The following is a 16,037-nucleotide window of genomic DNA, read 5'->3' on the forward strand; positions in this document are numbered from 1 at the left end:
CGATGCGTCTCAGTTTGAGGTCCAACCCATACGTAGCAGCGAAAGCGCGCAGCAAAAACAACAACAACAAAAAAAAAAAGCCGAGAGTTGTGCGACGTGTCACAAATGCGCGCAGTGTATACCCGAAGATACCTGACACGAAGCCAAGCAAAGCAACCTTTTCATTCTGTTGCGGCAATCGAGCCCCGAGTGTTCTACAACACATCCAAGTTTCAGATACAGTGAAAAAAGCCACCCAAGAGTTGTGTGATGTGTCACAAACGCACGCAGCGAAACTCCAGGATTGAGATTCCTTATGTGGAAGCAAGGCAAAGCAGTGGTTCATCGCATTGCAGCGATCGTGTGCAGCGAAAGAAAGCTCCTTGAGTGCCGTGCAACGCATCTCAGTTTCAGATCCAGGAAAAGCTTCAGCCAGTACGTAGCAGGGATAGCTCACAAATCGATAACAGTTATACAAGGCTCGCAAGTACAGCAATTGATTCCAAAGCGCACGGGTTATGCAGCAACCTAACGGTGCTATCGGGAGCTGGGAGAGTATGAGTGTTATGTTCCTGATCTGGTAACTCTGTGCGTTTCAGAAACGGAGCTGTTGCTTGCGCTATAGTTGACAGTGTTTTCGCTCGTCAAATTTGGCAGGCAGTCTGGCAACATTGATTCGAAACTCTGGGAACAGGCTTCTACCACACCAGTCAGAACTCTGCCGTCAAGCGCACACTTTGGCCGGTGCAGGCGAGCGTATAGTCAGCTGCGCCACGCTGTTTTCGAGACTGTGATTCAGGCCTACACATTCGGACGTTAGGCTAATTAGCAAAATTTTAGTGGTTCCATGGGATCCGAATGTATTTTTACTGGCCGTGCTTGTAGATGCGACTGGGGTGGGTGGAGATGTGAAGTGTGACTCAACACTGCTGTTAGCGGCAAAATCAGCACGTCATGCATGCACGGACACACTTAAGTTACGTCAATATACGATAATACAAACATCGCAAATCGTCATCAATGGAAGAAAATAAACGGTAAACAGCAAAAGATTGCCAAGCTTTAGACAAACACACAGAGTGGCCCAGGCTCGCATATTCTGTGTTTAGATTTCCACATGCTATCCATGCCCGTGTGCGATTGAAACAATAGGCGCCCATGACATGAAGACACATATTAAAGGCTTACCTTTAAGCTTCGAAAGGGCCATTGGGGTTCAAAGCCAAGCTTGCAGGAGCCCACGCAAGTCGGTGCATTTGTACGCTTCAGTGTCGTCGTGAACTCAAACACCCCGATGCGACCACAAAGTCGAGCATGCCGCCATTGCCATAGGTACCGCTTAGCCGCATGGATACCATACCCAGCGTTTCGGTTTCGAAACTATTACAACAATTCCACCTGTTGTATGGACGTGGGAGGTTAGGCCACTCATGTGCGCCTTGGTGCAGGAGTGGCACCATTTACGCGAAAAAGAGCCATTTGGCGCAGCACTTCCATCACTGGTAATGCCCACATCCTCTGCCTGTCCAAGATTGTGACAACTCCTGTGCGAGAACTGACAGCATTGAGTTCTATGCAACCCGCAAGTTTTCCCCATTTAGCAGGAAGAAAATTAGAGTTGTATGTGTCAAATTACATGTTATTGATTACTTGCAATGAAATAAATTTTTTGATAATGTTGTAATTTAACAATTACTTTGTTTACTCAGTAACTCTCACTGTAATTCAATTGCTTTTTTCAGTAACCGATTACATGTAGCAAGTTACATTTTTGATGGAACAAGCTACAGCAGGCGACGTAGCTTTTGGTGCTTAATTTTGGTGGGAACTACAGTAGAATGCCCACATTCTGCAACTGACATTGTCCAAAGGGATGAAAACATGAGTTACATGGGTTACCTCCTTCCCACAATCAGTGTCCTGCAGCTACGCCTTGGTCACCTAAACATGGCGGGCTTGCAGATTTGCACACCTCTCATGTAAGTCCAACTGCTGATATTTCTCTTATAATTTCTCTCTCTCTCTTCTGGAAGCAGATTTAAGTGGCCTTCTTAGGGCAGTAGGAGCTGCTGTTCAATTCTTCTTCACTTAGTGCTGTCTATGACTTCTCTGATAAAGACAGTTCTTAGCTGTTAAGTGCATGTGTTTCTATCTGTCTGATACATAACTCACATACACCTATTTTTGCAATTGTAACACACAAACAGTACTTTTAGGGCTGAATAATATGTAGCCTTGTTTCAAATTACATTCCAGATTTGGCCACCTTTTCAAAGAACATGAATGTTTGCTTGCGTCTGTTACAATCAGTCGGTTAAGTCTAAATGACTAGTGAGTGAAGGGTGCAAGGAGGCAGTCCACCAGATGTTGGCTGACAAATTGAAATGGCACTTCTATGGCTCGATAATGCTGGTCACTTCAGACGCTGGTGCCAGGCGATCACCTACGGACAATTTTTGTCAGTTTTTCAGGAGCCCTATTATGAGCACCTCCCCAGCGCCAGCAATAATGAAACACTGTGCTTCATAGACGTGAGCATCGTGGCATTGCACATCCACAATCTTGTGGGCATTGTGTTTGTACGCTACAACAACGCCCTTACTCCCTCCAGTGTGCACATCGAGCGAGTTCTGAGTGTTGCTGCTGCTGTTTTCACAGGAAAATGCGAGAAGATGACTGACAAGAACTTTGAAAAGCAATTGTTTGTGCCCATAAACAGCATGTAAGAGTTGCAGAGAACTCATTGAAAGAGCTAAGCTGACTTATTTTATTTACCGCATTTGTGCAATGTTAATAAAAGTTGTGAGGAAAGTAACATAAGAGAACCAATTACATTTTAGTAATTGCTCAACTACTTTCCTGTGGTAGTAATTTGTCACTATAATCAATTACAATTTTGAATGAATTAATTCTAACTGTAATTGGTTACTTTTTTTCTTTAACATGTACAACTTAAAACAAATCCTTGCGAATGGAGAGACACACAGTGACCAGGCTAGATTATGGCCTCAACATGCAACCTAGATACGAGAGCTACATTGTTGTGAGAAAATACAAAGTGGCAGGTGTCCCCTCTGAATTGGACACTGAATGCTTTGAGTGTGAGGACATTTAATTTCATCATGCCTACTATAATCTATAAACCCCGGCCACCAAAAGCACTGCACTAAAACAAACAGCAAGTAATGCTGTAGCAATTGCTTATGACACATGTTGCAGTCCACTAGGGAAAGAAAAAGCATGGGTCATGAGGCCTTTTCAAACACTGCAAGCTGTGCAAATGAAATGCAATTATTGGACATAATATGCAACTTTAATGCGAACATGTGCACAAAAAAATAGCACTTGCCTCCCAATTCCAGGTATTTCTCATTCTCTGATTGCAGAGCATGAAGGAAGGGTGGAACTTTCTGCTTGGCTTCCAGCAACAAATGTTTCATGTCCAAGAGCACAGACTCATCTGCAAATATGTGTACAAAAGCAGATGAGCAAAGCTTCTAATGAAACAGTGCAGTTGTAATTAAGATTTTTATTAGGTGCTTCAATATCTTCTAGTGCATGATAGATGTCGGGCTACTAAATATAGCCGGCTGGTAGCATGAGACAGTAAGCTGAGCTAATTTTCTATATTGCTTGCTTTCTGCGTTCAGGCAGAAGAAAAATTAACTCTGACTAATGCCACAATAATGAAGGTGCAGACAATGCAACAGGAAGAGAGGAATTCAATATTTTATACCACACGACTTGTTGATGAAGGTTGTTGCGATTCCCACTCGACCAGAACGTCCAGTACGGCCAATTCGGTGCACTGAAAGCAAATGTTGCATACCACAGTTCATAAGTCACCCACTGTTGCCTACTTTCAGTTCCAAAAAGAAGAGCTAGCAACAAAGCCTGACTTTAATCACAATTCTACAAAACATAAGTTTGGGACATTATTTGTGCTAAAGCACATTTTCTAGTGAACAAGCCAAAGCTCTTCTTAATTTTTTTGTTGGTGGACCTTATGCAACAATGTGACTTACATACAATTTTTTTTAACATCGCTGCAAAGCAGCATTTATGCAAATGAAAAAGCTTAAGAGCAAGCTTTAGCTTGGGGGCTCCTATCTAAACACATGAGAATGAAGAAATAATTTTTCTTGGCAACCACGGCACTGAATTTGATGAACTTTGTTACAGCTTAAAAAAAAAAAGAAAAGAGTTAAAACCTAGTCACTGCAGCAAGCAGAATGTTTATTTAGGCACCCTAGTTTTTTAAAATAAAAATTGTCAAACATTTCAAAATTTCAAAAATGAAACTTTTAAGTTTACAACTCTGTAGCTCAGCAATGGAAAACTATATCACAATTCTCTAAACTGCACCTAATGATGCATCTAAATGAACAAATGCGATGTATAATACACCACTCTGAAATATACCACTAATTTGTGAGTATGAAGTTTGCAAAACTCTGTAACTGATCCTCAAACTGTAATGATCCTCAATTTTATGTCAGTCGTAAATGAATAAATGAAACTTGTTAACTTTACACGGTCTAACAGATGCAATTTACAGAACTGCAACATCTGTTCTTGGTGCAGTGTTACAGATTTGTACACTTCATGCTTTTTTTTTCTTACTGTAACTTACCAATTTTCGGCAATGTCTGCAAAAAAAAAAAAAAAAACAATTCTAGGCACTATATCAATTATCTGCTTGCTACATTCACTAAAATTAAACTTTCTCTCCCATTTGCAAACAATTTCATCCAAATCAGCCCAGGGATTGTCTCACAAACGCGTCTGCATATTAAATTTATTTGAATAGGTGGCATCTAGTTAACCCCAAGCTAAAGGTTCCTCTTTATAAAATGCAACCTCCAATGTGATAGAAAAGTTCAAACTACGTGCTGCTGCATCCATTGTTGAAAATTGGAACTGGGCAGCGAGTTATCGCTAAAGAAAGAGAGAGAGAGAGAAGAAGAAGAAAATAAATCATGGTGTTGCCTTTTGAAGCAAGAAAAGTTTTCAATAATGTGTAAGGGGGATGAGAGTTTCAATGGTTTGACTGGAGGATGTTTTTAGGAAGACTGGGCACACCAAACTGAGAAGTTGTTACGCGATGTGCATCAGCAAGCTTCAAAGTGCACATGCTTGGTTCTCCAAGTGACCCCTCAGAGCACACACAGTAGATGTTTGATCGCACTATGCTAATTTAATTGCAGCATTTCACAATCGGATTATAGACCCTTTTCGTGGAGCAGTTTGCTCTATAGCAATGAGATGGGGCTTTTGGTGCCACGCCACACGTTGCCTCAGTGAAAGTGCACAAATAAGAAACCATTACCCCGTATCTGCCCTACTACTGTGCGATCAGCAGCCCGAAATCCAATTGGGTGATTGCTAGCGCAGTGTGCTCCATTCATGCTGCAAAATGTGGAACGGTAGAGGGAAGATGTCTGTAGTGGCTGGCTGCAAAAATAGTGACTGGCATATTAAGGCATGAAATGAACCTGTGTGGTCAAGTTGCAAACCACTGCTACACAACGTAGGCCTGTTTTGCCGGCCGATCACATTGCACGGCTTTACTCGAGGATTAAAAAAAATCACTCATGCACCACCATTGTGCAGCTAACCTCCAAAGGGAGGACTTCAACCCGAGAGCTTTGGCAAGAGTGAGCACCACTTGTAATACAGTGGCAAAGGGACTAGCACTGCTGGAGCTGGATATTTTTTTGCGTGTGAAAATAATTAATTCTCACTGTCTAAACAATAGTATGAAGCTCCTCATTTGACATAGAAAAACAGCATTGTTACAGGTTCACATACTAAAAAAAATTATGCAGGTTCAATGCACATGTTGGGACTTGTGTGAAACAAAGCTTTAGTGAAGCGGTGAATTAAATGCTATGCAACTAAATATGATATGTACAATTGCATTTATTTTCATCATATGCAACATGTCATGTAATTCATATACACATTTTTATGTTTATGCACTACACCATTCACAAGCTATGCCAAAAAGCAAACATTAAATCAGGGGAATGCACAGTGTGCGGCGTCAACGAGGACGAAGGCAATGTATGATGCTTGTTTAAAGAAGAAGGCTGATGAGAGGTGTACGCATAGTGAAGTAGAACACATATATTAAATACATTTAACCTTTTCAGTGTCACTGACATACCGGTATGTTTCCACATTTCTATCCTGCCATGTCACCGACTCACCAGTTGGCATGCTCCGAGGCAGTTTCATCATCTGTTGTATATTTCCAGAAGAATATTTTCCACTCCCTCTGGTTATTTGTTAGTGTGCTGCGGAATGCATCCCTTCATAAGGGTAGTTGCGCAGCACAGAGCATCTGCAGATGGGTGGGGTAGCTCTCTGACTTCATACACTACTACAGCAGCAATTCTCTATTCAAATATTCGCGCCATAGCATAAGCACCACTCTTGCGCGTTTCTGCGATCTGTCACATGTATATAAAAAAACTTTTTTCTTCTCTGTTCCGCCTTGCGCTGTCTTCATTACAGAGTGCCTCCTTTCCAGCAAAGCGGGTGCTCCTTTCGTCGGTGTGCTTTCTCCAGGATGATTCTGCCCTCTGTTCCTCTCCGTCTCAATTGTTGGACACTTCACTTTGTCTAGTCGAACACGAATAAATGAAAGCGCTTCTTCTTTCAGCATGGCCATGTGATTGCTTTGAAATGGCTGCCTGCACGGGACCTTCAAATCGTGATTGGAGCGGCGACTCTTGCTACTCTGGATACGAGCCAATCTCAGACTAGCAAGATGACAGCTTGTCATCCGAGCAATAGACAACTTCGAAAAAGTCAGAATCTGACTCTGACATGGCAGCACTATCGTGGAAATGTGTGCATCTAAATGCAACTATGTAGATGATAGGAAATGAAGTTACGAATGTCGGGACCATACTAAGATGTATTTGCCATAATCCGTGTCATTTTTTCCCTTCTTATCATCACTATCATCATCAGCCTGTTTTATGTCCACTGCAGGACGAAGGCCTCTCCCTGCGATCTCCAATTACCCCTGTCCTGCGTCAACTGATTCCAACTAGCACCCGCGAATTTCCTAATTTCATCGCTCCGCTTTGTCTTCTGTTGTCCTCGATTGCGTTTCCCTTCTCTTGGTACCCATTCTGTAACCCTAATGGTACAACAGTTATCTAACCGGTGCATTACATCACCTGCCCAGCTCCATTTTTTTCTCTTAATGTCAATTAGAATATCGGCTATATCTGTTTGCTCTCTGATCCAAACCACTCTCTTTCTGTCTCTTAACATTATGTCAAGCAATCTTCATTCCATTGCTCTTTGCGCGGTCCTTAACTTGCTCTCAAGCTTCTTTGTCAGTCTCCAAGTCTCTGCCCAATATGTCAGCACTGGTAAAATGCACTGATTGTACACCTTCCTTTTCAACTATAATGGTTAGCTTCCAGTCGGGAGCTGACAATGTCTGCCTTATACGATCTAACACATTTTTATTCTTCTATGAATTTCCTTCTCATGATCAGGGTTCCCTGTGATTAATTGACCTAGGTAAACATACTCCTTCACAGACTCTGGAGGCTGACTGGCGATCCTGAACTCTTGTTCCTCTGCCCGGCTATTCATCGTTATCTTTGTCTTCTGCATATTAATCTTCAACCCCGCTCTTACACTTTCTCTGTTAAGGTCCTCAATCATTTGCTGTAGCTCGTCTGCGTTGTTGCTGAATAGAACAATGTCATCGGAAAACCGAAGGTTGCTGAGATATTCGCCGTCGATCCTTACTCCCAAGCCTTCTCAGTTTAATAGCTTGAATACTTCTTCCAAGCACACAGTGAATAGCATTGGAGGGATTGTGTCTCCATGCCTGACGCCCTTCTTTATAGGTATCTTCCTAATTTTCTTGTGTAGAATTAAGGTGGCTGTAGAACCTCTGTAGATATTTTCCAAGATATTTACGTAAGCGGTCTGTACTCCTTGATTATGTAATGCCTTTATGACTGCTCGTATCTCTACTGAATCAAATGCCTTTTTGTAATCTATGAAAGCCATATAGAGAAGCTTATTGTACTCTGCGGATTTCTCGATAACCTGATTAATGGCATGGATGTCATCCCTTGTAGAGTATCCCTTCCTGAAGCCAGCCTGTTCCCTAGGTTGATTAAAGTCCAGTGTTGCCCTTATTCTATTTTATTTTGGTAAATATTTTATATAATACTGGGACTAAGCTAATGGGCCTATAATTTTTTAGTTCTTCGACGTCACCCTTTTTGTGGATTAGTATAATGTTTGCATTCTTCCAGTTTTCTGGGACCCTTGCAGTCGATGGACACTTCATATAAAGAGCAGCCAGTTTTCCAAGCATTATGTCTCATCCATCTTTGATTAAATCGACTGTTATTCCATCTTCTCCTGCCACTTCTCCTGCGCGGGGGGGCTCTCACTAGAAAGTCAGCACGAGGCATGTCGGCAGAGTCAGTTTAAGTCAATTTAGTATATCTCAAATGCCTGAGAGCATGCTTGAATTATCCACGGTATACAGGTTTCGCTGATTGCGACAGGTGGCATGGCATAGTATTTCTCAATGGTTATAACATTGTGGTTTTGGAGTCTTCCGTATGCAAGTGGCCATGAATGCGGCTAGATACACAATATATTTTCGGCAAATTTGAATAGCACTTAAAGGTAGTGTGAAAAAAAAAAAGAAAATAAGAAAACGAAAAAAACTTTCAGCAGTTACCACGAATTCGCAAGTCACGTATGGAGGGAGGTGCACTAAACAGTTCATGGTCTTGGCTGCCTGTCTCATGCATCGGAGAAGTCTTTCCGAATGAGACGGAACTGGTACTGATGCGCCACGCAAGGTGTTGTTTTAGTTTTATAATATGAGAGAAAAAAACCTTGACACTGGGGGTGTATCACCTCCAGAAAAACCCAACGATGGAAGGGTTAAGGATTCTACACTTTTTGCATCACAATGACACATAGCCAATGGCTGAAGGATGGGGTAGCTCAAATAAAATAAAAAAGAAGAGTTGAATATTATGTCCTATTCCATTAAGACTTTAGGAGGTTTGCGTGCTTTAGATATAGCTGTGAGTGGACACTATGTGCATAGGTTTTGTCATGATTTACTTTTTTCTTGGGCAGAATGAAGCTGCTGTCACTGGCACTACTTTGTCGATGAACACACGTAGTGATATATAAGCCAGTTTAGTGTAGCTTGCATACAGCCTGCACATACCATATATATATTTTAGTGGAGCTTGCACACATCCTGCGCGTGCGCGCGCACGCACACGCACACGCACACGCACACACACACACACACACACACACACACACACACACACACACACTATACATATATATATATATATATATATATGGTATGCGCAGGCTGTATGCAAGCTCCACTAAACTGGCTTATATATCACTGCATGTGTGTGCGTGTGTGTGTATATATACAGGCTGTTTAATGTTAGACTTTCGGGTTTTCTTTAAAAAAAATGCAAAGAGTACACAGAAGCCATTTTTCTACCTAGGTTATGCGGCCAGGCGGTCGCAAACTGTGAGGATAATTGTCGTCATAATGTCAGTATTTAATTAAATTCGATAATGAGCTTTTTATTTACTGCAGTCAGCATGTATGTTTATATTGAAAACTCAGAGGTGGTGCAATTTGGTGACTATTCCAGTTTGTGCAATTTTAGTAACGCGCCTGTGTCCCGAGATATGCACGTCTGAAATTTCAGGCCAAGCCGTCTAATTACGCATGCGAGACGGCGGCACCCGCTATGAGGCCCCTCCCTAGTGTGACGCAGCTGTTGCGTACGACACTCCATCTGACAAGAATGCGGGGTGGCAGACGACGGTGATTACTTTTCATGCTTGGCCACCGTTTTCATTCGTGGGCCAGCAAAACCGAAAGATGACTGCGTGGCGGCTTGGCCAAGCTCTTTTTTTTTTTTTGAAGCAATGACTTACAGAGTTGGTGACAAAGCGTGGTGCCACCGTACAAGTATTGTCGAAGCAATCAAGTGCACGATTATGATACTGGCTTTGTTATTTCTTTTTTTGCATTTCGAGGTTCAAAGTCATGCAAGCACTAGGCATGAAACAAAGGTGACAGCTGCCGGGCAGCACCTTAGTTTCCAGTGGTGTTTCAGGGACACTGCACCTGTCCTAAGTGTGTGATTTGAGAGTGCTGCATTGCCTATGCCTGGAAAACTGCTGTGAGACAACTGTGAACTGGCGCGAGTAGTGCACTTCATTGGTGTATGCCTGACGATTTTTTTATTTTTTGCAGTTTTGCGAAAGTGCCGAACAGATGAATCATCGCCTTGCAAGCGCATCGAGCGAACCCCTGAGCTTCCATTATGTGCCTTTGCCTTTGTCACTGATTGCCTCTACTAAGCTGGGCCATTGGAAAAAGCAAGCCCTGCGTTCGGACCTTCTGTGTTGAAATATGGCTGCTTTATCTGGGTCAAGGTACTATTCTACAGCAGAAAAAAATTGATGTAGTGCTATCAATGGCGGAGGTGAATGGCAGTGCCTCATTAGCAATGAGTCTGTACTCGTCTCGCCATCCAGATCGGCAAGTTCCAACCAAAACAACATTTGTTAGCATTTACAGACGTTTTCTCATAACAGGCTCAGTTCACCAAAAAAGACAGCTCAAGAAGAGCATCATTGATGATGACTTTGAAATCGACGTCCTTGCCTGTGTGCATGCAATGCCAAATGCAAGCATCAGAGAGATTTCTAAACAATACGGGAAAAGCCTAGGACAGTGCATAACATTCTAAAAAAGCACGAATTTCATCCATACCTTGTGAGTCTTCATCAGGACCTAAGTGAGGCAGAATTTGAAAAACGGGCAGACTTTTGTAATTGGGCCCTAATAAAAATTGACCAAGATAAGGATTTCGTAGAAAGAGTGATCTGAACTGATGAGGCTCGATTTTGCAGGAATGGCACAGTGAACATTCACAATGCTCACTACTGGTCGCAAGAAAATCATCACTGACTCCGAAAACACAACCACCAAATTCATCATCATCATCATCATCATCATCATCATCATCATCATCAGCCTGGTCACGCCCACTGCAGGGCAAAGGCCTCTCCGATACTTCTCCAACTACCCCGGTCATGTACTAATTGTGGCCATGTTGTCCCTCCAAACTTCTTAATCTCATCCTCCCACCTAACTTTCTGCCGCCCCCTGCTACGCTTCCCTTCCCTTGGAATCTAGTCCATAACCCTTAATGACAATCGGTTATCTTCCCTCCTCATTACATGTCCTGCCCATGTCCATTTCTTTTTCTTGATTTCAACTAAGATGCCATTAACTCGTGTTTGTTCCCTCACCCAATCTGTTCTTTTCTTATCCCTTAACGTTACACCCATCATTCTTCTTTCATAGCTCGTTGTGTCGTCCTCAATTTAAGTAGAACCCTTTTTGTAAGCCTCCAGGTTTCTGCCCCATACGTGAGTACTGGTAAGACACAGCTGTTATATACTTTTCTCTTGAGGGATAATGGCAACCTGCTGTTCATGATCTGAGAATGCCTGCCAAACGCAGCCCAGCCCATTCTTATTCTTCTGATTATTTCAGTCTCATGATCTGGATTCGCGGTCACTACCTGCCCTAAGTAGATGTATTCCCTTACCACTTCCCGTGCCTCGCTACCTATAGTAAACTGCTGCTCTCTTCAGAGACTGTTAAACATTACTTTAGTTTTCTGCATATTAATTTTTAGACCCACCCTTCTGCTTTGCCTCTCCAGGTCAGTGAGCATGCATTGCAATTGGTCCCCTGAGTTACTAAGCAAGGCAATATCATCAGCGAATCATAAGTTACTAAGGTATTCTCCATTAGCGAATCATAAGTTACTAAGGTATTCTCCATTAACTCTTATCCCCAATTCTTCCCAATCCAGGTCTCTGAATACCTCCTGTAATACCTCTTCCTACGGTGGCTATGGAGCCGCTATAGATATCTTTCAGTATTTTTACATACGGCTCGTCTACACCCCGATTCCTTAATGCCTGCATGACTGCTGAGGTTTCGACTGAATCAAACGCTTTCTTGTAATCAATGAAAGCTATATATAAAGGTTGGTTATATTCCGCACATTTCTCTATCACCTGATTGATAGTGTGAATCTGGTCTATTGTTGAGTAGCCTTCACGGAATCCTGCCTGGTCCTTTGGTTGACAGAAGTCTAAGGTCTTCCTGGTTCTATTTGTGATTACCTTAGTAAATACTTTGTAGGCAACGAACAGTAAGCTTATCGGTCTATAATTTTTCAAGTCTTTGGAGTCCCCTTTCTTATGGATTAGGATTATGTTAGCATTCTTCCATGATTCCGGTACGCTCGAAGTCATGAGGCATTGCATATACAGGGTGGCCAGTTTTTCTAGAACAATCTGCCCACCATCCTTCAACAAGTCCGCTGTTACCTGATCCTCCCCAGCTGCCTTCCCTCTTTGCATAGCTCCCAAGGCTTTCTTTACTTCTTCCGGCGTTACTTGTGGGATTTCAAATTCCTCTAGACTATTCTCTCTTCCATTATCGTTGTGGGTGCCACTGGTACTGTATAAATCACTACAGAACTCCTCAGCCACTTGAACTATCTCATTCATATTAGTAATGATATTGCCGGCTTTGTCTCTTAACGCATACATCTGATTCTTTCCTATTCCTAGTTTCTTCTTCACTGCTTTTAGGCTTCCTTCATTCCTGAGAGCATGTTCAATTCTATCCACATTATACTTCCTTATGTCAGCTGTCTTATGCTTGTTGATTAACTTGGAAAGTTCTGCCAGTTCTATTCTAGCTGTAGGGTCAGAGGCTTTCATACATTGGCGTTTCTTGATCAGATCTTTCGTCTCCTGCGATAGCTTACTGGCATGCTGTCTAATGGAGTTACCACCGATTTCTATTGCACACTCCTTCATCACTCCACCAAATTCGCTGGGGTCTAAATGTATGGTGTGGGGGAAAGAGTCATTGGCCCTCACTTCTTCGAAGGGAACCTCGATGGAAAGAATTATGTGCACGAAATTCTTGCTGGTGTCGTCCATAAATTTGCCTTGAGTCCCCTCAACTCACTGCGGCAAGTTTGGTTCCAGCATGACGGGGCACCACCACATTTCTCCTCCACTGAAAAGAACTGGTTAAACTGTAACTTTCCACAGCAGTGGATTGGACGCGAAGGAGAGATGTTTTGGCTGCCGAGATCCCCTGATCTCTCTCCACTGGACTTATTTTTGTGGGGCTATGTGAAAGATAGCCTTTACGCAGTTGAGCCCATCGATGTCAACGACATGAAAATTAGAATAGTTACTGCCTGTAGAAGCATCGACCTGGAAATGCTGCGCAGAGTTGTCAATTAGACGTGAGAGCGGTTCATCCGATGTGTTGCGGCGGAAAGCAAGCATTTCGAACATTTTTAAACCGTTGGTTTCTTGGCGATTGTCATAATTCTAAGTTGAGTAAGATTTCATATTACTGAAAACTAATATTGTGCAAGCAATGGTATATTCAAACCAAATTTCTAAAATGTTTGTATGTTTTGTTTGTATGTAGGCCATGGATTTACACTGTACTTGCCTTTTTTGTTCTTTTATTCCCACTTTTTCTGAAGTAATGCCAAAATCGCAGCTGTGTGTAACTAAATAAATATGAATTTGACTACGTTGACACAATTTAATGCTCTGTCATGAGGACTGGTAGATGCTTTCTAATTTTAAAAAGGTGACAGAGAATACGGGCTATTCACCTGCGTTTCCTAAGCGCTGACAATGCAGGGTCGGAAATTCTTTTTACGCATGCGCAAGGCGCCCTGGAAACTTTAGTGGTTAATAATGTGCTGCATGGCAGCTGACGCTGTTGCTTTATGTTGTGAGATGGCATTAATTTCAATCATTCTGCAAACAAAGAAACAAAGCTTCCATTATTAGAAAAAAAAGCAGAGCAGTATCGCTGCATCTGAGTGCATAAGAAGTCTTAAGCGGCATGGCGTCTTGTCACCCACTCTACTAGCAATTGCTCAAAGAAAGAGGGCTCATCTTACGTCGCCCGCACAGTCATCCTTCGGTTTCACTGGCCAAGAACGAAAACACTGGCCGAGAACGAAAAGTAATCACCGTCGCCTATCACTCCACATTCTTGCCAGATGGAGCGCCATGCGCAACAGCTGTGTCACACTAGGGAGGAGCCTCGCATGCATAATTAGACGGCTTGGGCTGAAATTTCAGACGTGCATATCTCGGGACACAGGCGCGTTACTAAAGTTGTACAAACTGGAATAGTCACCAAATTGCACCACCTCTGAGTTTTCAATATAAACATTTCATTTCATTTATGTCATTTCATTTTATTTCAGCATTCTTTTTTTACAGCAGAACATGCTAACTGCAGTAAATAAAAAGTTAATTATCGAATTTAATTAAATACTGACATTACGACAATTATCCTCACAGTTTGCGACCGCCTGGCTGCATAACCTAGGTAGAAAAATGGCTTCTGCGTACTCCTCTTTGCATTTAAAAAAGAAAACCTGGAAAGTCTAACTTTGAACACCCTGTGTATATATATATAAGTGCGCGTGTGTGTGCGTGTGTGTGCATGTGTGTGTGTGTAATCATATCATAAGAAGCCGACAACAAAGACACAAAGGGCAAGACAGGGGAAAGTACTTGTCCTTACTGAATGAATGAAAGAAATGATAAAGGAATTGAAAGTGGATGAAAAATATTTGCCGCAGGTGGGGAATGACCCCACATCTTCGCATTATGTGTGCGATGCTCTACCAATTGAGCTACCACGGCGCTGTTTTTCAATCCACTTTCTGGGGTATTTATGTGTTACTACTAGAAGTAACCCTGGGATTGTTAGCCAATGCCACCACTCACAAAAATACCTTGGAGGGTATACATACATACATAGATACACACACACACACATATATATATATATACACACATAGTAGAATCTCGTTGATACGTTCCCATTATGCACGTTTTCCTGGTGCCAACCTTCGCAATTGAGAACAGAAAAAATGACCCAATAGATTTACGGCCATTATTTACCATTTCATACATTCCCGGAAAACACAATTTTTCGGCACCAACGTTCAGCAGGTCGTCAAACTGCGATAGTATGATACATTTTTCAGCTGCTAGATCCCATGTAAACAAGAAAATGCGTGAGACGTGTGCGATCAAGTACAGTATATAGCTGCCTGCTACGGCAGCTTCATCGCAATACTCGCCCACCCGTCTCATGCGAAAATGCCGGCGCGCAGTCAGTTTCTCATTTTGGTGCCAGAAAATCTTCTCCGGGGTCCTCGCACGCAGCATTTACAGCTACCACCGCCAATCCTATCGCAATAAGCATCTTCGCCTGTTTCAGAGCACGTGGTGCTGTCGGAAACGTAGCGCATGCTTTTAATACAGTTTTAGTTTAGCGTATGCTATAAAATAGTGGGTCATCACTGCGCATGCACAGAAATCTAAACGACCCATAGCGTATAGCGTATGCACGCTATTTCTCAGATTTAGCATTAGCGTCGGCGTGGTTTGTGGAGTTTGCTTGAAACATGGCGGCGGTCCCAGCTGCCTGCTTTGAATTGAATTTGGCATTGCTTTTGTAAAATGCACTTCGTATGTAACAAATGACTGTGTAAATGGCTTCCGCTTAGTCTCAGGCCGCTTCGACGACAGAGTATTATGGATAACCTTGTGGTGTTTTCGAGATCGCTTCTCGTTTCGAACAAGTCAAAGCCTAATGACAGAAACATTCGAGATGTCAGCGCCACCTATCACTACAGTCGGAAAATCGGCGCCACGATGGCATATGGCCTCTGACATCCGAAGTTCTCGCTGGCCAACTAAAACTGTATAGAATGTGCACTGCTTAGTATACACTACACTATAGCGTACTAAACTGTCTACGATAGCGTATATCGTACGCTATAAGTTGCGTACGCTAAACTAAAACTGTCTAATAGGCGATAACCGAAACGCGCTGCTGTTCCCTGCTGCAGGTGGCA

The 16,037-nt window shown here is 42.6% G+C and overlaps 1 protein-coding gene across 1 annotated transcript in view; it reads right to left on the reverse strand.

Annotated features, from left to right (window-relative positions):
- Positions 1-16,037, reverse strand: part of abs (ATP-dependent RNA helicase abstrakt) — a 216,328-nt gene that overhangs the window by 14,972 nt on the left and 185,319 nt on the right. Inside the window, exons 14-15 of the mRNA XM_050193326.2 lie at positions 3,716-3,787; positions 3,329-3,439 (exon numbers count right to left, since the gene is read on the reverse strand). Coding sequence (XP_050049283.1) covers positions 3,329-3,439; positions 3,716-3,787 — 183 coding nt within the window. The remainder of the gene's footprint in view (positions 1-3,328; positions 3,440-3,715; positions 3,788-16,037) is intronic.

This window comes from Dermacentor andersoni, chromosome 1 (genome assembly GCF_023375885.2).
Source record: "Dermacentor andersoni chromosome 1, qqDerAnde1_hic_scaffold, whole genome shotgun sequence".
In the NCBI taxonomy this organism is placed as follows: domain Eukaryota; kingdom Metazoa; phylum Arthropoda; class Arachnida; order Ixodida; family Ixodidae; genus Dermacentor; species Dermacentor andersoni.